Source organism: Coccinella septempunctata, chromosome 7, assembly GCF_907165205.1.
Source record: "Coccinella septempunctata chromosome 7, icCocSept1.1, whole genome shotgun sequence".
NCBI classification, from domain to species: domain Eukaryota; kingdom Metazoa; phylum Arthropoda; class Insecta; order Coleoptera; family Coccinellidae; genus Coccinella; species Coccinella septempunctata.
This window is the reverse complement of record NC_058195.1, coordinates 14254030-14278430: the sequence shown is the minus strand read 5'-3', so window position 1 is coordinate 14278430 and position 24401 is coordinate 14254030. Positions and strand designations below refer to the sequence as shown.

Genomic DNA, 24401 nt, shown 5'->3' with positions numbered 1-24401 from the left:
CAGTTTATGTTGTTCCCAAAATGCTTGGTGGATGCGCGATAGACTACACGGAGCTAATCTGCGGAAAGTGTTTGAATTCTCTGAATTTTTTCGTTTCATTCTATCCGATAATAATCATCAAGTTCCTACAACTCAATCTGGAGGCATGTAGGTTTGAGAACAGAAATATCCGTCTTTCTGCCCTGCAGTCTCTCAGAAATTTTATGCAAATATTCGCCAGAGATCCTTTTATTTCGTTACTTCAACGGGCTAATATTTCATAAAAACAACAGTAGGTGTTGAAACTCTCCATGTTTAATATATAGGTAAAATTTTTTTAGATGAAATATTTCTATACCTGATCTGAAGGTCAAAACGGATGAGTAAAGATCCAGCAAGAATGAAGGTTTTCCAGATTTCCGAATAAATTTGAAGCATAAAAGAAGTTTGAGTATTTTCAAATTTTTTTCAATTTGTCGTTTTCCATACTTTAATTACAGATCCTTCAATCATTCAATAACTATTATATTAGAAATATAAGATGTTTTAGCCAAAAGAATTTCCCAACTGAACATCATTGATGAGGTTCAGAATGAGAAGAATAATTAAAACGACAGTTATTATAACTCATTACGACAAAAAACTCTTACGCTTTCTCCCATAGGAATAATAACAATCAATTATTATCCTCGCTTTCCAGTGTGTATTGTGTTCACCCACGAAGAGTAGATCTGCAATACTCAAATCAGTACAATAAAAATTAATTATCGAGTACTGAATCATTTGCGAAGAATGATTAAAATCATCACGATTCAAGATGATAACTTCTCGGTTATGTTGGTTATATTGGTGTTGGGAAAAAGCGACCCAGTTTCACTGATATCATTATTAATATAATGATTCTATAAACCGATCTTCTTCAGAGCAGCAGAACAATCAACATAATCTCTCAGAACATAAATGATTAGATGAATATGAAATAAGACAACACAAGGACTTCTCCATGGCCAGCTGTGACCGTATCATCTTGAGCAACAAAAGGTCTATCCCTTTCTGGCATAAAAAGTTAGGGTTATCTTAAGAAACTTGACTACCCGCCACTTCTCATAGAGAGTGCAAGAGAAACTGCCGAATTATACCGAAAAAAATTTGCGTAATTTGAAATAAAAATTGACCTATTCGTGCATATTTCTAGATTAGATTAGATTAGATGGATCTTTATTTGCAATTAACATTACAAATGTTGTCAACAGTAATCAACAAATATAAAATATTACAGTGGTAGCAATATGCATACAAACACAACAAAATTAAAAACAATCATTATCACATATTTTTTCTCGATAAGAACTCTTCCATAGAATATACAGTTTCTTTTCTTCTTTCCTCTTCTTTCTTTCTTCTAGAAAACAATAAATACTGAACATATGAATTTGTGACTTACTCACACTGTATGTTTTGTAGATTCTCATAACATTTCATGAATGTAGTAAAAAGATTCTTGTCAGGTTAATGAGAAAAATTCAGGAAATTTAGGTGAGCAGAAACAATCCATAATCGCTTACTAAAAAATTTGATCGTTAATTACCAATTTTTTGTTGCATATCAGTTATTTAATAAGTACCGACCTCCCTAACTGGATGGTAATAACAGTAATGCACCCATACAACCATGGATAAATTGCAGAAAAACATTCAATTTCATTTTCAGAAAATGAGGGTAATTGAAAATCAGCGTTTTCCTTTTGAGTTATTAGTGGAAGAACTATTAATGTTATTCCCAAACCTCTATATATTATTTCTCGCCTCAATTTCAAGCCCTCAAAATGAGTTGCAGCCGATGGTTCTCAGTAATTTTTGTAAAAAAACTTGGAAGACGGACGTCAAATTTTACATCAGTTTATCAGGTTTTTTGGCTTTTTGGTGTAGCCAGCGGAACCTCAATACCAGTTGGAAATTTTTTATGACATACTAAGAAATGCAGTCTATGAATTTCAAAATTTATTTCAATTCTCTAGAGCTAGTGTTTTTCCCCAGCAATTAGGGAAATATTCAGATTATAAAACCAGGTAGGTACCATCAGAATAACAGGAAGAATATCACCGATACCTTCGGAAAAATCATCAAAAACCAATTGATATTCCGAGTGCTTTCAAGTAGGTCACCCTGAAAACTCGTTGACCATAACTGGACCTTAATCTTCGGGAGCATTACCAACATAATAACGATAATTCGAAGACATTCAAGATATGAAAAATGCAGGCAGGTAGGTACATAATTAAACGGTTCACCATTCAAGGTGGACATAATCCATCGATTAGCTTTTTTGAGCCGTGAAAGTTGACCATAAGTGAAGTTCAGATATATACCTGCCTGTAAAACCTTTCACTGTCCGAGTCACTTCACTTTTGTTACGACGTGAAGGTAATCGTTGGGCACAGTCTGTATTTTTACACGATTTATCGAAGAAAGTAATGGGAAATCTATTGATTTATGTGAAGATGGATCATGAATGTCACACCCAACGACTCTGAGCGCAAAACCAATTTCTCCATCTAATATTTAATGAATGGGTTGAAACGTAGGCATCGAAATGATTGATGCTGAAATAACATCCTCCGAGATTAGAATTTTTTACACGTCTATCATCCCAGAAGAAAGGAATTTGGAACCTTGAATTAATATTGTGTTTGTATAAAATATTTTGTTGTATCGGACCAGTGAAAATATTACTGCGGTATGATAGAACTGATGAAAATATAGGTACCTACTTGTCCATTGACAGTAAAAGAGGGACATAGGTATTAAAATTAGCCAAAGATGGGTCGGATTATGGACCAGGTGTCCAGGTGCAGGACTATAAAAGAAATAAGCACTCGTTCTGTCCAGATGTTTCAAATGATGTATCAGCTGTAACTTTTGCATTCGACAAAACAGCAGTGAATTGAAATACGCAGTATTGCAGTAGAAGCCGTAGAAGGGTAGACACAAATTATTCCAATTCCCTATCATGTATTCGATCTAAAAGGTGAGAAATGATGAATGTATCAATGAAGCAAGTATAGAGCTAATTCCACAGCTGCATAACGACCTCCAAATGCAAAGAATTAAAAAAAATAGGAGACCACTGACGTGGGGATCACTGCTGCTTTGCTCTCAGAAAAAAATGCTATATTTTTAAACAACTTTTGTGGCCCTTCATAGTACCTACTACTGAATTTTGATTTGATTGGATCAATATTTTTACATATGCATATTGAAAAGAATACTGCAGTGACTCTTTCAGGATTTACAGTATTTACGGATGGACCTGATATATTTTGACCACGAATTCAACGATCCAACGATACGTGCAACAGAATCGTATAGACGTTGAAAAGTAGATTTAACTCCTTTGTTATATTTGAGAGATAGGTACACTATGTCAGCGGACTCTATCCAGCTTTCGGATATTCAAAATAAATGTGACCCCATATTTAATGACGAATATGATTAATATGCAGGCTTTGTCAAAGTTATTCCCCCTCACTGTCATTACTCTTATCAATGTTGTGCATGCACTGAGGAAGGTGCTTTGTGGACAGTAATCGGTTCGAGACACATGACTCATTTCCCATTTCAATATACTGTAACGCACATTACAAACATCACGTTGAGTAAAAAAGGGTAGCGGAAACACTATGAAAGTGAAAAATGCGGAGGGTAATTTCAAGGCAATTTCCTCGTTACATGGAAATACTTCCCGTGATATTTCTTTTCAATTCGATTGAGTTCATGATCAACTATGGCGTTTTATATTTTTTGACATCCGGTAGCTGACAGATATCGAGATGGACAAATGAGGGCTACCGCGTGTGAATTCGCCGCTAGATGTGCTAGTGTAGAGTGAGGTCCAAATCATAGACTCAACTATATGATTAATATTAAGTTTATGGTCTCCATATATCTATAACACTTTTATTGATATTACGTGTTTAATGCTATAAAAGAAGTGAAGCCAAATCATTGTCAGAAAGGAACTTACACACATGACGAACAAGATATTGATTAGTAATCAAATATTTATATATTCAATTTCTCCAATATTATGATCTGTGAAATGACAAGTCCCCGTCATCGTAGATAAACAAATCTTGCATTAGTTTGTCTATGTTCAGGACCTCACTCTACAAAGGCGCCAACTGGTGAGCAAAAAAACGGTAGCCCCCATTATACTGCTATTATTTTCGTTTATCATTGAAATCGAACAGTTAAGAAAAATGAAAACTACTCCTGAAATTTTGATTTGGAACATTCAGATATGTTTCGAAAAATTTTTGATACTCGATGAGATCTCCGAAATACCATTGAGTATTAACCCTTAATTAATACTCAATGGAAATACTGAAGAAGTTCGGATAGGTTCATGGTCGAATTTGCGAGGAAAATCGATAGTTTGAACCATGGGGGAAGGTCATGCAACTCTTCTCTCTATTCGTTTTACGCTCTCCGAACTTGACCTAGTGCAGAGGGCAAATCAAGGATCTTCAGATGCAATGCGGCTCTCAGACTTCCATTGACTCAATCAATTATTACATAGAAATGATATTGATAGAATAAGGAAGAATATATTATGGTTAGATTGAAATGGCCAACTGAATTCTCATCGAATAGAGTTTTAAAAAAACAGTTGATATGTACAGGGTGTTCCTAAATTGAACGTACAAACGAAAAGGGGAGATTCCTTAAGTGAGTTTAAGAAAAAAAAGTCCCATAAACATGGGGTCGCAAACGTTTCGTTTTCGAGGTACAGAGTGTTGAAGTTTGAATTTTTTTCAAGTTTTTTTCTCATAGTATCTACACACTTCACACGATATTCAACTGAAATTTGGCATAAATATTACATTTTAGAGTTCTCACCACGTGACATGGCAATTTCGATAGAAGATCTACAGGGTGATATTTTTCCTGGAACACTGCCACATGTTCTTCTGCAGAACTTTGTTTTGGTGAGCAACTGTTAATTTGAAAAAATTTCAAAAGAAGCTTTGTTCTTATACTAAACTTTTCGGTCTCTTGTAGTTTTGTCGTATCTACCAACGATTTCGAGAAAAAAAATTTTGAACGATTCTCTCGAAATCCTCGTGAAAATCCAAATTATGATGGGAAGGACACTTTGTAAGCTTTGGTGAATGAATTCAGTGTCAGTTTTTATGAAAATTTTCCTGATCTGTAGCGATGATTCATAAAGATTCGATAAACTCGTATAATCAACACAAAAAATGTATTACAACCAGAAACGTAAAACTAAAAAAAAATCATAACAAGAAAACTAAGTAACCGCAAAGGACTGAACTACAGCAAATGTAGATCTTCTATCGAAATTGCCATGTCTCGTGGTGAGAACTCTAAAATGTAATATCTATGCCAAATTTCAGTTGAATATCTTATGAAGTGTAGATACTATGAGAAAAAAACTTGAAAAAAAATTCAAACTTCAACACTCTGTATCTCGAAAACGAAACGTTTGCGACCCCATGTTTATGGGACTTTTTTTTCTTAAACTCACTTAAGGAATCTCCCCTTTTCGTTTGTACGTTCAATTTAGGAACACCCTGTATAATATTTTCAGGGAGTTGAATGTAGAGCGAAGCTTCTTCAACAAGTATTAATGGTGAGTTTATGTAAAGTTACTAAGAACTAATGCCTAAGAAAGGGACTAATCTAATGTGTTCACATGATAGATTGAAATAATACATAGATTCTGAAGAAAGGCGTATGTATTGAAAATAGAAATTGAGAAGTCAGCCTATATGTTAATAAATGGAGAAAATTATTTGGCCAATCACACAAATAGAGTAGATGCGTTTGAATCAAATTGTTACATCGAGAGGACGAACTTGAAAACTTTTATACAGGGTGTACGTCTTTGAGCAGTTCAAAGATTTTAATAGTAGATTCTTGAGGTCAAAAGGAACACTTTTTTTAAACCATTTTCTCCGATTCGATTCTGATAAAAAATTATAGCCATTTTAAGTTTTCGTAATGAGCTGTGCCACCCCTGAAAAAACAAAATTACCTTCATAATAACTAGCTAAATCTTTGACACTACACAGCTGTGGATCTTTTAAAAAGCATTGCATTCGGTCAAAGTACCAAATTTTTCAAATTTCATAAAAAAAATTATTTTTGAACATCAAATTACTCCAAAACGACGCATTATATGAGACAATATGAATAATAATTGTATTTTACAAAACGTTCAAATACTCATGAGATAGCGTCCAATTTTTTCAAGTTTCAAGTGTTCGGTTCTTTGAATTTTTGGTATTTTTACTATTTTTATGGTACGTAATGGTCATAATGAGAAAACTAGAAGACGTGGGTGATATCTTGTGTTCGAAAAAGAATCATCAAATAAATAAAAAACTATATTCCGAAATTCATTTTATTCGATAAAATTAGATATAAATGAAAATTTTATTTATTGTTTTTCCACAGCCTGTATATTTCAAATCGAGCCGATTCGGAAAAAATAGTAAAGGAAAAAAGTGTTCCTTTAAACCACAAGAATCAAAGACGAGTCAAGAGAGGGAAAAATCAGCTGATTAAAAGGGTTGGAAAATCGCTGTAATGAGTGAATCGTTGCATCTTGAGGGCCGCAATGCCAAACGAAAGGCGAATAACCCAGCAAGTACAGGGTGGGCAAAATTCGTTGTCTACTGAGAGGATCTCGAAAACTATAGCAGCTAGAAGAAAACGGATGACATATTTCCGAGCTCTGTTTCGGAGAAACAAAGAATGGTGAAAGCCTACTACGATATTTCTTTTTTAAGTTTGACAATTTCGTAAAGTTGTCATAACTTTTTTGTCTTTGAAGTTACAAATCTTAAACTTGAACCTTCTACAGGCACTTTTTACGTAGAATTCACTGACGAGCTCAAAATAATTTTTCATTTTTCGAATCATAAGGTGAACTTTAGTTTTTTTAAATACAAACTTTTATTGAATTTGTTATTTTTGAATTGGAAAAAAATCTTTTTGTCAGTAGATTCTACGTAGAAAAGTGCCTGAGAAGGTTCAAGTTTCAGATCAGTAACTTGATATTGATAATGACCAAAAAGATATGAGAACTTTTTGGAATCGTCAAAATCTCAATTTTTGTTTATAACTCGAAATCTAAAAATGATAGGATGATTCTGTTTTCAGATTTGGATTAGTCATGAAAAAAGAGAATGTGTCATTCGTTTCCTTCTAGCTGATATAGTTCTCGAGATCCCCTCAGTAGACAACGAATTTTGCCCACCCTGTACTCTCGACCCGGCAACTAGACCGGAAATAAGAAAAAAAGCTTCAGAAATTCGAGATTTTCGACGTTCCCGAAGGCAAATGTAAACAATCCTACATCAATTTGACAGAACTAAAGTGCACTGCCAATTTATTCGTATCTTTTGTGCTGTAAACCAAAACAAAAGGCTGAAAAGTTGTCAACAATTATTGGACACTTGGACAGTGACATATCCAATAACACAATAAATAGAACCAAGGAAAGCGGAAGTTGTAAGTGGAAGAAGGCACACCTTTCTGCAGTTAGTACTGAAAGATCATCCATCCCTACTTTTGCGTGTTTTTTCTGCGGATTAATTTACTTCCAACCGGCAATCTATTCCAAGTGTAGATATCGTGTAGCAAGGCGTTCTATAGCGGTAAAATGCAGGAAATATCAGATAGCATAGGAAATGCTACGTAAAAAGGCGATTTGTGGTGAAAAGAGCACTGGTACAATTATGGTCGCAAAAACATGAGAATGCTGGAAAATCAATGGTTCAAAACCGAGGTTACGAATGCTTCAATGTAAATTGTGTCACGAAACTGACGACATATTTAAATGTGACATCAGTCGAGTGGAAAAATGATACCAAGAAGGATCAAATAACAGTTTTACAGTTGCAAAATGCTGGGCAAGATTTCTGAAAATCTTTTTTGCTTGGCGATAACAGTCCAGAAACGTATGATATGAAATACAGTCCAAGTGTTTATTTGAAGTAGTGAGGAGATCAGAATAGACGATGCTGAACAAATTTTAATATCGAAGCAGTTTTTGGTAATGCTGGTGAAATCCTAGTGTATCTGTAAATGGTAGCAACTATTTTTTTTTGCGTGAATAGATAATAGTAGAGTGATGGTGAGATGAACATTTTGAGTACAGCAAATCTTTTTTTAGGCGCCGAAAATTGGCTCATGTCTCACTAACCCATGAGAGAGTTGAACAGAGAGAGAGAGAGAGAGAGAGAGACTTGACCATAAGTTTGTTTATCAGGAAAAACATTGAAAGAAAACAATTTCCAATGACCAACAATTGTCTATGTCAAGGTTTTCATCAGATGTATCAGTGTATGAAATACATATTTTCTATTTCAGTGTCACTCTCACTTATTTCCGATATGTTTTTTATTTCTTTGAACCTTGGTATATTTTCTATATTCATTTTTATTATTCAATTTTCTTTTTTTGAAGCAAACTATTATCTGAGCTCAGTGCGGGAAACTTGAATCACTGATTATGTCTCCCGACCATAGCATGGGTCGAGTCACCTGCACTTTTTTTTCAATTCCACAGATGTTTTCTTGAAACATTTACAATTGTTATTAAAAAGGCTCATCGTTTGTAAAACAATATTAATCAATAAAAGCAATAAAACTTAATAACACCACGCACCTATTTAACTCTTCAAATAGTGTAACAAACAAAAATTATTTAATTTCTCACTTCCCAATAAAAAAATCACGTTCAACCCTCTCACTCCCGAACTGTTCTTCTGTTGGCGGCCAAAATGGAGCCGCCACTAGTTGTGCCTTGTTACGAGTATGTCGCAAGCTATTTACGAAACCGGTAGCGCGAAATTTGAATTGAAATATTTGAGGTGGTTCAAGTCTCCTACATGAGAAAGTCCCCCGAACTCCCCTTATATTTTGAATAGGGGAAAGTTATACTTCAATTGAAAGATCTTTTCCATTCTGGTTCACTATATTTCATTTTTCTCATTCAATCTATTCGTTTTCTAAATATTCACATTTTGATTTTAAACAATGTTTGTTTTCCCTGTGTAAATTAATCGTCTTTTCACTCATTTATTCTGCACTGGTAATTATTTCAATTCTTTTTGCCAATGAAAATAACCTATTCTAAGTTTAATTGTTAATAAGAGGAAGAAACAGTAGTATTTTGATGTCAGGTGTATGGCAGTTAACGATAATCGTCGAGTATAAGTAGAATAAGTTAGTGAAAATTTGATTGATTCACACAGCATTTTTAACGAAATTACCAATTCACTTACCCTATTCAAGATTGTGGTTGTAACACAAAGGGTTGATCTTACAAGTTGTCTTCCTGGTATAAAAAATTGACGTGTCTTAGCATTTTTATATAATTAGATTTGGTCTACCTATGACCTATAGAGCCGCTGTTTCGTTTTTAATGGCCCACTCTATAGTTGAATAGATCAGTGTCTAAAAACACTTATTACTTATAACAAATTGTCAACTCAATATTGCCTTTAGTTCTTTCAAAATTCGGGTAGACAATCCACCTCGATCACCCATGATGTTTATTCTTTGTCGAGAAAAAAATCAATCAGTACAGGCGATTTGAAAATGTTTTTGTACGGGAAGATACGGCAGATGAAATTTTAGTGAAATAGTCGTCAACTCCGAATATTTCGACTATTTGTTGATGTTAAGTTTTTTATTGGAAGAATTATTAGAGATACGATTTATATTATATATTCTGAATCAGAAAAAAATATGGGACTGGAATTTGTAAAAATAACACAGAGTTTATATTAAAAAAAATTAAAGTTACCACTATATCATTGGAGTGGCGAAATGTAACATTTGTTTTTCGATATCACTGATACTTTACGAAATAGAAATAGAGGCACCAGTACGAAGAACCGAAAAATGAGTTTTCACTCATAACATGAAAAAAAAAAGATGATAGAGGGATGCGGTTTTGGCCATTAACAATCTTTTGAAAATCGAGTTCGTAAACGTGCCATCCATTTATCCCTAGCCCTTACGGTTACAGAGCTGCCATAAAATCCCATTGAATTTTGCCCACCCTGTACAGGGTGGGAGATAGAGGAATGCAGTTGTAGTTTAGGTATCACCAATTTTGCCCAGCCTGTACAGCTGATGGTATCAACATGCACGTTAGTAAGCAGGATAAATGAATGGGTATATCTAGTGTAAGATGAATCCTGTGTATCCAAATGTCTCATTTCACTTATCTGCCGATGATTTCACGGAAAACTTGATGACCACAAACCGTTTAACCCGATAATAAGCCTTGATTTACCCCAGTCCTGCTAATTATGTTTATAATTGCGGTATCGGAGAATTGAAATAAGCTGCTTTTTATAATTGAACAATACGTTCATTTCCGAACGTTACCTTGGAGTATGCACAGAGCAGAACAATTCTTTCACGTATTTTTTTTTGCATCAAAGCGAACGGTTCACTGAAAACCAACGTTCTATTGGATAAATTCCATGTTGATCTGAAAACCATAATCCTGAATTATTTGTAAACATTGGTTTCCGACGAGGATGATTGTGAAAACTGAAAATTCTCGTGTTGTTTTCACAGCCTGAATCGTTGTATATTTCGGTTGGGAATTTTCATTACGACTGGGTTCATTTGAATACAGGGAATGTAATAATTACAGCTCTCGGAATCAATAAATCCTGACGAGGACGATGATATGTCTATCAATAATGCGTTTTGCACACGGATTTTTTTATAATTGTGGAACTGACCTTCCCACACCCTGATTTGTTATGCAAATTGAAGAAAAGTCGAAGCTCCTGACAACAATTCAAATGAATGAAAATGCACAAATATTCTGTTGGAGAGGAAAAAACAAAATATTGCAATATACTTTGTCTCGTACAAAAATTTTAACAGAAGTTTCTCGAGGTGTAACAAACACTTTTTTCCTCTACCATTTTTTTCCGAATCGGCTTGGTTTAAAAGATACAGTCTATTGAAAAACCATAAAAAAATGTGATTTCACGAACGTTTTAATCGAACGAAATGAATTTCGGAATATAGTTTTTTTATTTATTTGATGATTTCACATTAAAATATCTTACACCATTGTATGGTAGATGAGATTTTGATAATATATTTATATTTATTTGATTAATCTTTGTTCAACACAAGATATCACCCAAGTCTTCCAGTTTTCTCATTATGACCATTACGTACCACAAAAATTCAAAAGTTCCAAGAACCAACTCATGAAACTAAGTTGGACGCTATCTAATGAATATTTGAACGTTTTGTAAAATTAAACTATTTTCCGTACAATGTATAATGTATAATGCGCCGTTTTCGAGTAATTTGAAATTCAAAAGTTAAAAAGTTCTGAAAAACACCAAGTTATTCAATTTCATATGATGCGAAGCACTATGTAGATGTTTTTCTCATACACTCAACTGCTTAACTTCATCATTCAGGGCGAGATTTAGGGGTTCAAAATAACAACTTCATCTGATGTAATCAGATTTGTCTATTTGTTATTTTCAATTCCTAATAATGAATACGAGGAAGAATATCCAGATTCTAGATAGTGTCAACACCATAGACATATTAATAAGTCTATGGTCAACACCAGACTTCATATAATGAGAAGTTATATTACTTATACCACTCAGTTTTCTGAGTAAAAAAAAAGAACCTCCAACTCATCAACAACCTGTATCTTGGAAGGGTGGACGATTTCGGAAAAATTATAAGTACCCCTGATTTCCACCGGCAATTGAAATTTCATCAATGTTTCATTTTGTTTCTTAAAAATCCTCATCATCAGGTGCAGTTCGACAGAAGAAATTATAGGATCTAAAGTATTTTGTTATTTAGTTGACTATACATATTTTAATAGCAATAATCTGTATTTACAAGAGTTAAGAGTGTGCATAGTATAATTTTCAAGTTTGTATGAAAGATAATTAGTTGACTACTTTGGCTTTCATAAATTTTTTTTTCATCACGTACGTTCAAACTTATGTATTTCAACCTTATTCATTATTGGTGGGATACCTTTATACCTTCTCCAGACATAGCTTTGTGTTTGAGCAAGTTTGAGTGTTTTTAAATGATAATAAAAGAATTATTCTGTGAAGATATGAAGTGAATGACAAGCCTCAATACAGCAATTCATGCTTTTACATCAATTGCTCCAATCGAAAACGAAATTCAAATGACTTCACAATATTGTTTCCTATTGATAAAAGAAAGTTGGCAAAATTTACAGGAATCGCACATTGCAAAGGGATTGACTCATTCTTTGGTTTGATTTAGTCATAAGGTACTGTTTACAACGACACTATTTTATTGAGATTTTATCGGATTTATCACATCGTTTGAATTCTGATGACTAACCATGTTTCTGTGCTGGTAGATAAAAGCTTCTACACGAGTATGATATTAAAATGAAGTTCAACGTTATCGAATTTTAAAGAGATCTGAATTTCATTCCAGAACATGACTGGAGACGATCTTATTTAAAGGTTATGTATTATACATATAATATATATAGAATGTACAAATTTTACATTCGATGTTGCTTGATGTTCCTGCCTGATATTTATTTGTTTTATCCCCTTCGATCAATTTTCCATTCATCCTACAACAATAATGAATTTTTTCTATTGATTATATTTAAGCTTTCAAAATGGAAAGTAGGTACATGAGCATTTTATGGGAAGAAATGCTTAGTGCGGACACGATCATTTGGAATAAGGAAGCAGATTTTTATTCCCATATTTTCTCATTAAATTTAATTCGTGTAATTCATAGCACATTGAAAATGTAGTGAGTATATAGGTTTATTACTATGCAATAATGCAAGGTTGAGCGAGAACATTTCACTCTTTCATATTGGATAACAGATCCTCCTTAATATTTCACAACGTGTTGTTTCAATCCTATTAGGCATTAATATCTTCCTGACGATGTGAATATGACAGGAGAAAAAGTTTCATTCAGAATAATAATAGCATAAAAAACTTTCAGTGTTCAAAACGAATTAATGGTCGAGTGTGGGAAATCATGTTACGATACCCAGATTGGCATCATTCAAAAATTGGAGTATACATGTGTTAATTGCAATTGTTGAAATAATTGTGTGATTATTATTATTATTGTTTCTATCTCGAATCATTTCAGCAAAGGACTAGGTATTCATTTTTCAATATTTATAAAAAAATATTGATCCTACAGAAACAAGAGCTGAATAAAAAATTATGAGGTAAATCCAAAATTCACCCAGAAGAGAAAACAACCCACAAAAACATTCATGTCCTATATGACATGAACCAAATCTTTAACTATATGTTATTATTGTCGTAGCGGCCAAGGATCGGCATCTTTTATCAATTTCGCTCTAATTTGATGATTCTCATAGCTACAATGTAGCTGTTTTTTCATAATTTTTTCTCTTATTTTCCTTTTTCTTTCTTGTTCATATTCTTTTTGTGATTAATGGAAATTGTAAATTACCATTCCAAAATGAAGAGTTGTGAAGGAAGGGTGTTCTTTACTGCTACTTACTTACAGATTAGTAAATTCGATATTTAATTTTGTCTGTATAAAATGAATTCATTCAATGATTATGATATTCTTATGAGCTCTATTCAAGGAAAACTACATTAATGGATTCTATTACTTCAACTCCAATAGTCCAAAGACCATCTTTTCATTTCCTGTTTAGATTTAATTGTAATTTTGACAGCTTTCTTTCTGTCAATTTTAATAATGAATTTAATCGATTTATCTTTGGCACCACATAAAGTAATTTTACTGGTTTGCTGACTGAAGAGAAATTGATAAAGTAGTCCGAAGTGAAAATTTATAAAAGTTATTGTTATTCATCGAGTGTTTATTGTTTAAGGAAATTATCTTGGGATTATTTTCGTCTTCAATTCTCCATCACTTTCTGTATGGAGTAAAAAGAAAGAAATCGCAGAGGAAATTCAATTTCGTACTCGGTATCTTGCATAATACTGTCAAAATAAATGAGTTTAAAGAATGTTAATTAAATGGGCTATAAATATTTGGAATGGAACTACTACATTTGTTTACTTTCGTTCGAATCTAGGATTATTTATGTTCTGTATCAGAGCAAATACACTTATCTTCATTTGTTACAAGTGCTTCGGTAAACGAAATTGTTTGCTATGAGTTACGGAAGGTATTTGAAAGGATGTGAGAGATGATGACTTGATATCGAGCTCTATCTATAATAAATTCAATTTTAATGAATCACGTTATAAGACATGAATATGATGACATAATTTTTACATATTCTCATAATTCAAGAATTTGGATATTTGTATTGTGGAGTACTTTATTTTCTCCACTTATTTCTTAATAAGAGCTTGAGCAGCATATAGACATATTTTTCCATACGTATTCAAAAATTCACATATCAAAAGCCAAATATGCTGATTTCTTTCTCGATTCCATTTCAAAATTCATTCCTCACTAGTCTACAATTACTAAGTACATACATACATCAAATATTTTGCACAACGACTAAAGCATATGTAACGATGATTTATTTAAATTTTTCTGAAAATTTAATACAAACGATCATTTTAAAATGGAATTAGTCATTTACATTGCATATTGCGATAATATAGCCTTGTATCAACAAAAGAAACTCACCTATAATAGAGATATGAACGAGCATATAAATAAATCTCGAAATAAATAAAGTTCAATGAACACGTTCATCGCATCCGGTGAAAAAAATCGGAATTGTATTAGCCATTTTTCACTAATTAATGTGCATTCTCGTAATTTATTGTATGAATTTTGGTTTATGTAACACTTTGAGCGTTCTCCGTTTTATAATGGACCATACATAAATTTTTAGAGTTTCGGGTTCACTGAATCGTTTTACTTTTCACAATAGACGTGGTTCAAGCAAATTAATGGCAACTGTTCATGGATAGATTTTTAGTTCACTCGCATAAAAAAAATGGAATAAAAGTCCAATAATTTTTCATTTTATTTTATAGATGGATTTTTTCGAGGTTTCTTTCATTACTTCTTAGAATGTTATAATTATTTTATTTTCATTAATGAAGTACAATCAACTGAGAATTACTCTGAAGATAAATTTTGACGGTTGATTATTTGAAATCTTCATGTAAAGAATGATGATGACATATCTTTCTACGAGTTCGTTCACCGAAAAACTGCGGTTGACATCGTGATGGAAAATCCGAAACATTCAAAGGACAAGGAGATAGAGGAAAAATCTTATCATTTTTATATTTACACAAGTGGAACTCATTAACAGAGACCGACTTATTTTTCGACGCATAATTACGACCATGTAAATGAATAATAGCCCTATCTTTTCTTGACAAAATAACAATGCTATGGAGTAAAGAACATTATAGTATCGGAGAAGTAGTACCTCGGGTAGTACAATAACAGTCGATTCAAACGTTCATGTTGTAAAGTTCGTGGGGTTATAATCAAAAAAATAATTGAAATGAGAAAAATATCAGTAAAAACTCTATAAATTGAATCAACAGACTAATAATTATGTTTATTAATAATTCTGGTTAGATACCCATCCAATGAATTTTTGAATTTTAAATAATCGTAGATAAAAAACGTCAATTCTAAATACGTCGAAGGTTGTTTCAGCCGAGACTGAAAATATCTAGTGTCAATATTTCATTTACGAATGCGACACACGCAAATTCAATCGAAGAAAATCGAATGAGATATTTTGCTACTTAACTGACTAACAAGTAGATTGTGATTAAATTGAATTGATGGAATTTTGAACTCCATTGACATGATCAATTCGCATATCAATCACCATTATACGAAGGTTAGGCCAATTTTCATTCCATCGAGGATGTTACTAATAATTTACGAAGGAAAGGGACATTCTTCAGGTTCATAATTACATTCTGGGAAATATCAAGAAAATATTCGTTTCAATTTTCAGCAGAATTGAATGCTTGAGTAATATGCTTTGATTCATCTGAAAGTAGAAGAATGAATAGTAAAAAAAATTTTTTTTACAGATTTTTCTTTTTTTGTATTTATTCGGAAAATCTTTCGATTTCCATCATATGTTGAGGAAAAATTTCAATTTTTAGACAGACAGAAACTCGGACAGAAATAAGAATAACAAGGATGATAAATTCATACTTAAGATGGAAATAACATAAAGAAGAATTCTATTTGTAGATACCTAAATATTCGAGAAAACTGAAAAATAGGAGGAAAATGATGAAGTCACAAAGAATTTATTACCAGGTAGTTCACATGGTGTCCATTCCGCCACTGGTATGTGGTGTTCTTTATTATTTTTAAAAGAATAAGGAATAAAGCAGTTGGTTGCTACTTCATCCCTAAAGAAATTTCTAGAAAAGTTAAGTGAAGAGTCAACATCGTTTCAGAAAAGTGAGAAAAATACCTATATTAATAAAATAATAAAAGTGGGTATGAATTGAAACTTGTCAAATAACAAACCATGCTGTTACTGAAGTTCTTTTTGTAATCATAACTATCTTTGGTTTTATTGCAAGGTATTCTTCTCGGTATTCTTGAATACTGTTGATTTGACTGAATGTGTATTTTTATGAATCGATTTTTGTTCGTTTATAATTTTTTTTGTATTTTCAGATACATATCGAAATAAAAATTAGGATTAATGAAAGCGATTCGAGAAGCGATATTTTTTATACCATTGAATAAGACGAAAATAAAAAATTACTTCATATCCCTCATCCCTCATTTCAATTTTCATTGGTTGTATTCATGCGTTGATTTATTCGACTTCTTGCAATTTTATATCTAATTTATAAACATTGGCAGCTCCAGAGTAAAGATATCTTATATAAGAACGGGAATTTTTTTGTCCCCTTTTGGGGATGATGATGTTTTTAATTTTTCATTTACAATAATGTGTTGAAAATATTCCTCCCATCACAAAAAATGATCATCTCTATTACTGCAATTAAAAAATGAAAGACAAAAGCCAAGTGTTACTTACCTCTTAAAAACAGCCTCATACTGTTTGATCTCTTTTCTGGTAAACTCATGGAACTCTGTGTAAACATTGACAACCCTATATGTTACTTTAACACTATCCCCATTGTCTAATGCGTTGTTGATTTCTTGTCGCCTCATCAGCACTGAATTTAACTCGGAGTCGGCAGGCATTATTCTTGATCTGGAATTTTTTATTGTTCGCCAAAAGTCTTATTGTTAAATGCTTCGCGTTGGTAGCACGTGTCTGAAAGTGAGAAGCCGGTTCTTCTCTCGGCGATTCAACGCGCAACTATGTTGTCCTATTCGGTAGGTAGGAATCGAAGTTGGCGTGGAATGCACCGCACGCTCGATTTTAAATTTGGCGCGGGATGCGCATGCGCAATTTTTTCAAAGCGATTGTTATCGGCTGGTCCGGTTGCGGGGGATGCCAAACTGAAAGGCCTTGCAGCGAGATATGGTTTTCAGGTGCGTTGCTACTGGATATGGATCGAACGTGGGACATCTCGTGGGTTCGTATTCGCCCGCATTCAGCGAAATTTTCGTCGCAAAAATGTTCAAAAACGCCAAAAGGTTTGAGATTCACAAAAGTATAAGTGTTCGGCTTGGGATAATGTCATAAGTACATAGATACCTATATATTTTGTGGAAGATCGGAAAATGTACCTATTGTATGCAAATATACAGGTTGTCCCATAATGAATGGATACCTCATAGTAGAGCTAATCGCTGCTCTGAATGAAATACGAAGAGAAATAGTTCCTTTCTAGAAGTCCTCTTTTACTTTCGTTTAATATGAAAACAAAGACAAAAACAGAAAATTTTAGAACCCTGTTGAAAATAAATATAAAACGAGATAAGAATAAGATATTATATACCGAATATGGAAGCAAAAACCATCAACAAAACCATTGAGTATATACTCGCAATGACAAAACACAAAACTAAAGTTAAACATATAGTTAATACATACACAGGGTGATTCATAACTATTGGGACATAGGCTCAGGGCAGATTGTTTGGACCAAAATATGGCGATAGGACCAAATATACCTGAATAAAATATTGCTGTGGAAAAAGATAGAGGGCGTTAAAGCTGAATTTTTTTTAAGGGAAAGAATCTTTTCTTCGAAGTTCGAAAGTCCTTTATTAAAAGAATTAGAAAAGGCATAGAAATCGGAGGAGGCCACGTAGAACATTTAATTTAAGTTTATTCTTTTTATGTTACATTGTTTTTAATTATGCTTTATCATCGAAATAAATAAATGAAATAAATAAATCGTTACTTCAAAGCCCCTTCCGATGCTCTGAACTGTTCAATTGTGTTTTCTTAAAAACGGAGGAAAAAATATACAGTGAAATTATTAGCAAAAAACGAAAAAAAAATTCAACTTTAATGCCCTCTATCTTTTTCCACAGCAATATTTTATTGAGGTATATTTGGTCCTATCGCCATATTTTGTTCCAAACAATCTGCCCTTAGCCTATGTCCCAATAGTTATGAATCACCCTGTATTAAATATCATACAAGTTATGAGAGAAGGCGAAAAATTATTTTTGAAATTGACTTGGCTAATGGTGAATCAAAAACTGATTACTACCGTATTTTTCGAGATTGAATGAATTATTTATTTTTATTTCATGGTTTATTCATTATTCAATCAAAAAACGATAAGAAATGATCGTTTTTGAATGTGTAAAGTAAAAAGTAAAATTTCACTTTTTTTTCAAGAATTTTTCAGTCATTTCCGAAGAAAGAGCTGTAGTTAACCAAGAGGAAAATTTCTTCGAGATCGACTTTGACCTCCCCTTGCCCTTTTTTACGATTTCCTCGAAATCGGTCATTTTCGCGTCAAAAATGACGCATTATAACCATATCAAAAATAAATCTATAAACTATGATATATATTTTAGTAGGTATATCATTTGATTTGATTCGATTTTTGCTCTTCTACATATTGAAATAGAATTTCTTGGAATAAATAGTAAACCATACATAAGAGAAACTGATAAATTGATGACGATTGTCATAATCTTAAAAAAAAAGAATAAAAATGCTTTACCTACAGTACTAACTCAGATGAAGTCAGGTTGGCATTTTTGATTAAATCTGAAGGGAAGACGTTGCATTGATATTGATATATATCTTGAGGAGCAACTCAAAGAAAACATGCATATCTTGTAGTGGAATTTCCCAAAATTTTAATATTTTTTTCCCAGAAGAAAAATATGTTGTTTTCTCAATAAACTCAGTAGGTATTCAGCTAGAATACTTTCCGCATTTCATATCCTTCTACGTTTTAGAAAGCTTTCGGATAATCCTTAGATAACACCGAAATGCGCATAGAATACCTAATATATCTCAGTAAATTACAGCATTTGTGTAAATAAGATTCTGAGTGATATCGCTTATTGGAATTTTCAACTTCCTATTTTGGAATAGGTATACACAGTTACGGAGAAAATCAACAAAACCAGAGTTGGTGGATATAAAGGAAGTACAACAAATGCTAACTTTTCATCTACCGCTATGGTAAATTACCCATTATCGTGCAAAATCTTGATAATATGAAACCCAAAGATTATTGCTAAGGAATGATTTGTTTATCATAGTCAAGCAAATTAAACTATTTCAAGAGATACCGATTTTCCTATCGCTGATAAAAATTAGATTGGGACAAATTGGTTTAGTTTAGGTGGTTGTTCAACTCATACAAATATCATTAAAACTTTTCAACTTAGCAATCCTCAAGATCCTAGTCGAATATATAGATGTGAGAAAAAAGCAGACAAAAGTAGTTTTGTAAATGAGTATAAGGGAAAATACTACAACTATTTTACTGGTCATTTTGGTGGTTCAAATAACTTAAAAAGTTTTGGTTAACACACTTATTATCCATCATAGGGCCTTTCAGTTTTCTTCGAATCATTTTTGAGGAGTTCACACCTATACAAATATAATCATAGAACTAGATTATTTAAAAAATTGACCTCCTTATTCTCTGAAGAATTAGAATCTTTATGGTTTAGATCTTCATGTTAACTTAAGAATTTAAAATTTCTATCTCTTGGCTTTTCTTTCGGAGAAAACTAAGGAAGTTGGAAAATTTCAGTAGTCGTAGAAATTTTTCTGAAAATAAGGGATCAACTTTTTTGGGTAAACCTGAGTCTTAACGGGTAAAAAGAATATAAGAGCACATAGGACGCAATTAAAAAAATGCATATAAAAGTTACAATCCATAATATGTATTTCGCAATTTTGCAACCCCTGAACAGAGTGAATAAAAAGTAACGCCCTTGAGTTGAATACTCAAAGGTAAGGCACAAGATTCATATCTTGTGTATAATTGAGGAGTTATGATGCAACCCCTTCTACTCTTCGAGGGGTGAATGGTAATTTTCTACAAAATTGTGTATATCAAAAGATATGAATTTTGTGAGTTTACAGGGTGGGCAAAATTAGTGATACCTGAACTACAACTTTTTAACCTAACGAGAGTCATTTTAAAGTACTGTTTTCATAAGAAAAAACATGTCTTTATGTTATAGCTTAGCAAATATACCTGTTGGAAAAAATCATAGTACGCCACTGGATTGCTATAAAAAAGTGTCTATATAATGTTTTCATTTCAACATCCTAGCAAGAACAGAAACGGAGAAAATGACCAAAGTTGAAATTTAAATTTTGGCCTATAACTCGAATACAAATGAAGATAGAGGAATGCCGTTGATGGCATTATTCGTTTCTCGAAAAAAGGCCAACGTAATGTGCCATGCATTTTCCTCTATCTTGTTGGGTTGAAAAGGTATCACCAATTTTATCCACCCTGTACAAATAGACTCACTAATTGCATATCAATATGCAGGAAGTGCCAGTTTGTTAATCTTGAGAAAGTGGAATGATAATTATAAATGCAATATATTGAAATATTGAATGTTCGAAGTCAAATTACAGAATAAGTTTTCGACCTTTCGTGTCATATTCGTAGTGATATATTTGTAAACAAATCAATGGTTAATCATATTGATTACCATCATTTTTTCGATCAACACTCTATCATTTTATGCATTATCAGTTTTACTGGTTTTTGTAAGAACTGAGTTTCTAAGTCCAAGTAAGTAGGAGTTTTTCGTTTTAAATTCGATTATATTATGAAATTTCCATTGACACGTTTGTTTTTTAAATAATTGGATATTGAGTTGAAACCAACAACAAAGTTGAAAGTTGAGTCACATCAATCTCAATTTGCATTTACGTATTTAGACAATCAGTTCATGAATCGTTTCAACGAATAGGAAGGATGTGATTTTCAATTTGCACGTCACAACAATTTCGAACGTTTCGTACTCCATGACTCAATTTGGAGTAACAGGAAGGAAATGAAGGTTGGCAATATAAATTTGAGCGGACTGGATTTCATCACTGATTGCTCGTTCCGAGGACAATGTTCTCCGCGAATTTCTCCATCAAGGATGAACAAACTTGTCGTTTACACTGGGGAATTCTGACTTCTAGTAGATCCACAAAAAAGCATATTTCAAGTTGGTTTATCCAAACCAGACATTTATTCATTTTGTTTTTGTTACGATCAATTTTTTTTATTTATTCTGATATTATAGAGATATATTTCATTTTTTGGTACCCTAAGAAGAAGAATAAATTGTTCACTTCTGAATCCTGTTCTAAGCCCTGACAAAAATCATGCAAGTAGATAGTGATTCAACACCTGTTTTTTTTGTCAACTTGAAGCCTGCGACATTTCATGCCCTGATTACTGACGCAATGGTCTATACCAAGTGCACTTGTGAATTTTCACCCTTGAATATCATGCCTACCCTAGCGTTCTATATTTTTAGCACATTTTATGAGGCCAACAACCCTTCTTTGTTTAATGCCACCCCTCTGCCTTTTCGCTCGTTATAAAAGGGGGTTACCTATACCAGTAGATACGTTGGCTAACCGATATAATACTAACAATATCCTTTACTATGCAGAAAATGATTATAAAATCCCCTGTGGTGATATTTGTTATATTCTTTTTCATTTCGATAGTGGTTATTGAATATTTATTACCTATATTCAGAAGGTTCTCTTGTTTTCAGAAATGAATATATGAATATTTCAAAATTTTCTTTTTTGATTTATCTTTCTGAATACTTCTGAGAATATCCGAATAAAATAATTATTTATCTTGAAATTATTCTTGTGAGTAGGTAGAGGTTATACATAAGAATTGGAATCTTTTCAGTCATTTATTGACATTCTTTGCTATTTTCATATAACGACAATAAGATCAATTTAAGGCGTTTTGAATTATATTTTTTATTTTTCATAGAGATTCCACCAAAACAATTTCGGCACAGGCTAATACATTGTTTATTTTTCAATTACTCATTTTATTATACACCATACTATAAAAATATTTGCAGTATACAGGATGACCCAAAGAAACACTAGAAACAGATTAGATATATGATTTTCTCAAAAATGAGTTTTCAAACCATGATACCTATGTGTTTCGCTATCACAAAAATATATAGCATCTCCAGATAGTTGAAAGTAAACCAAAATATTTGGTACCAAAAACGAGGCGATATTATTGATTTCTAAACTTTCTAAAATATTAAGTTTTTTACTTTTATGTTGAATATGTTAAATTTCGAAGTCATAGTTAAAGTTAAGCTTCGCGTTCAACAGAGCTCGACGAACGATAAAAATATAATTTCCAGTGCATTTGTGCATTAATCCTTTATTTAACAGTTTCTGTGTTCTGATATTTTTTTTTGAAATTTTCTACCATTTTGACCTATATAAAAAATTATCAATCGCTAAATAAGTTTATAAACTATTCATTTATCTACCTTATTCCATATTCGTTTGATCATTCTTTATGTGTTTACCTAGAATATTGTCCGTTTCAAAAGATAAATTGATACCTTCCGATTTCAAAAAGTTTGATATTTTTTCACCACCTACTCTTTCCGTAATAAGATATAACTTTATATTTGTGATTAGTTTCTGCTTCGAAAGGATAACTTCTTTTATTGCTGTTTTATATAACCTTTTCGCAAGCATCCTGTCCATTCATTTTGCATTCTGACCGTTATTCACCGAAATCTCTTTTATTATCTTCAATTCTTCAGTGAAAGTTTACCTTCACACTCCTGAAGATGCAATTGAGATAGCGAAACACGTGTTGTGATTTGAAAACTTAGTTTTTGGGGAAACCATATGAAGGGTATACACAGCTAAACAACCATCGAAGTCAATTTTCCTTTCAGCTTAAAAAAACGCATTTTCATCTTCAAAATACGTCCACATTATTTGAAATATGACAAATTGAACATTATTTCTCTCAGAGCGATCATTATTTATATTATTATACATAAAAAGAGTGCATCACATGAAATGACTTTTCTGATTTTTCTTTCCCTGTATTGATGTCGATCAGTTCTTTCCCTGTACCGTAAATCTTCGGAAGCGATTTACTTATGACTGAACTAGTTTCATGCCTGTTTCAATATACCATAAGATACTTCTCTTCATTCTGAATTGAATTTTGTGTCTAACTCATTTTTAGACTAAAATTGAAATTGATGTTTTTTTCCTGTACCTACCCTTATAATAGGGGAGAGTTGGATAAAACGGGATCGCTATAACGTTATATAACCCATAACTCCCTAAACAAGCTATTGATAATTGCTTCTTCCTTCTTGTGGACAATAACTTCTCTGGTGTCTTCTCTATACATTGAATATCGAGCATTCCTTCATTGTTTGATGATTATGTAGAAAAAGTAATATTTGTGATAAAATCACAAATCTCATCATCATTCTCAACCCCCTCACAAGCTTCGTAAGACCAAATACGACAGTCCTGGCACATTACCCACCGTCAGCACTTTTTAATTTAGAGTTCAATTCTGAACAATAAATGCAGGTTACATCGGGTTCCTCTTCATCTTCTGAACTACTACAATTTTTGTTTCTTCCTCTCTTCTCTTTTGCCGACTTTTTGTTAAATATTATATTTTTTACCTTTTCTTTATTCTTGTTCATTACTGCCGATTCGTTTCTCTCGCATATTTTCCCATCCTTCTTTAGACTTGTTGAACAATTAAATTCAAAATCTTTGTTGAAACCAATAGATCTCTTGGTTGGGCAAAACGGGATAGTATCCAGTTTTACCCGATTGCATGGTATCCCATTTTGCCCGACCGCGTCTTCTTACAAAATATTATTCATCTGAAAATGTCACGAAATATAGTCAATTATTCAAATTTTCATATGAAATATTTATCGTTATTTATTTTCGTTATTCAAATTGAAAAATTCTTCATTAACTACCGGCAAAACTAAA

The 24401-nt window shown here is 32.5% G+C and overlaps 1 protein-coding gene across 1 annotated transcript in view; it reads right to left on the bottom strand.

The window, feature by feature from the left end:
* LOC123316867 (EF-hand domain-containing protein D2 homolog) overlaps window positions 1-17379 on the bottom strand; it is a 29421-nt gene extending 12042 nt beyond the window's left edge. The window contains exon 1 of the mRNA XM_044903131.1: window positions 17046-17379. Coding sequence (XP_044759066.1) covers window positions 17046-17215 — 170 coding nt within the window. The 5' untranslated portion in view covers window positions 17216-17379. The remainder of the gene's footprint in view (window positions 1-17045) is intronic.
* Window positions 17380-24401: the final 7022 nt, after the last annotated feature.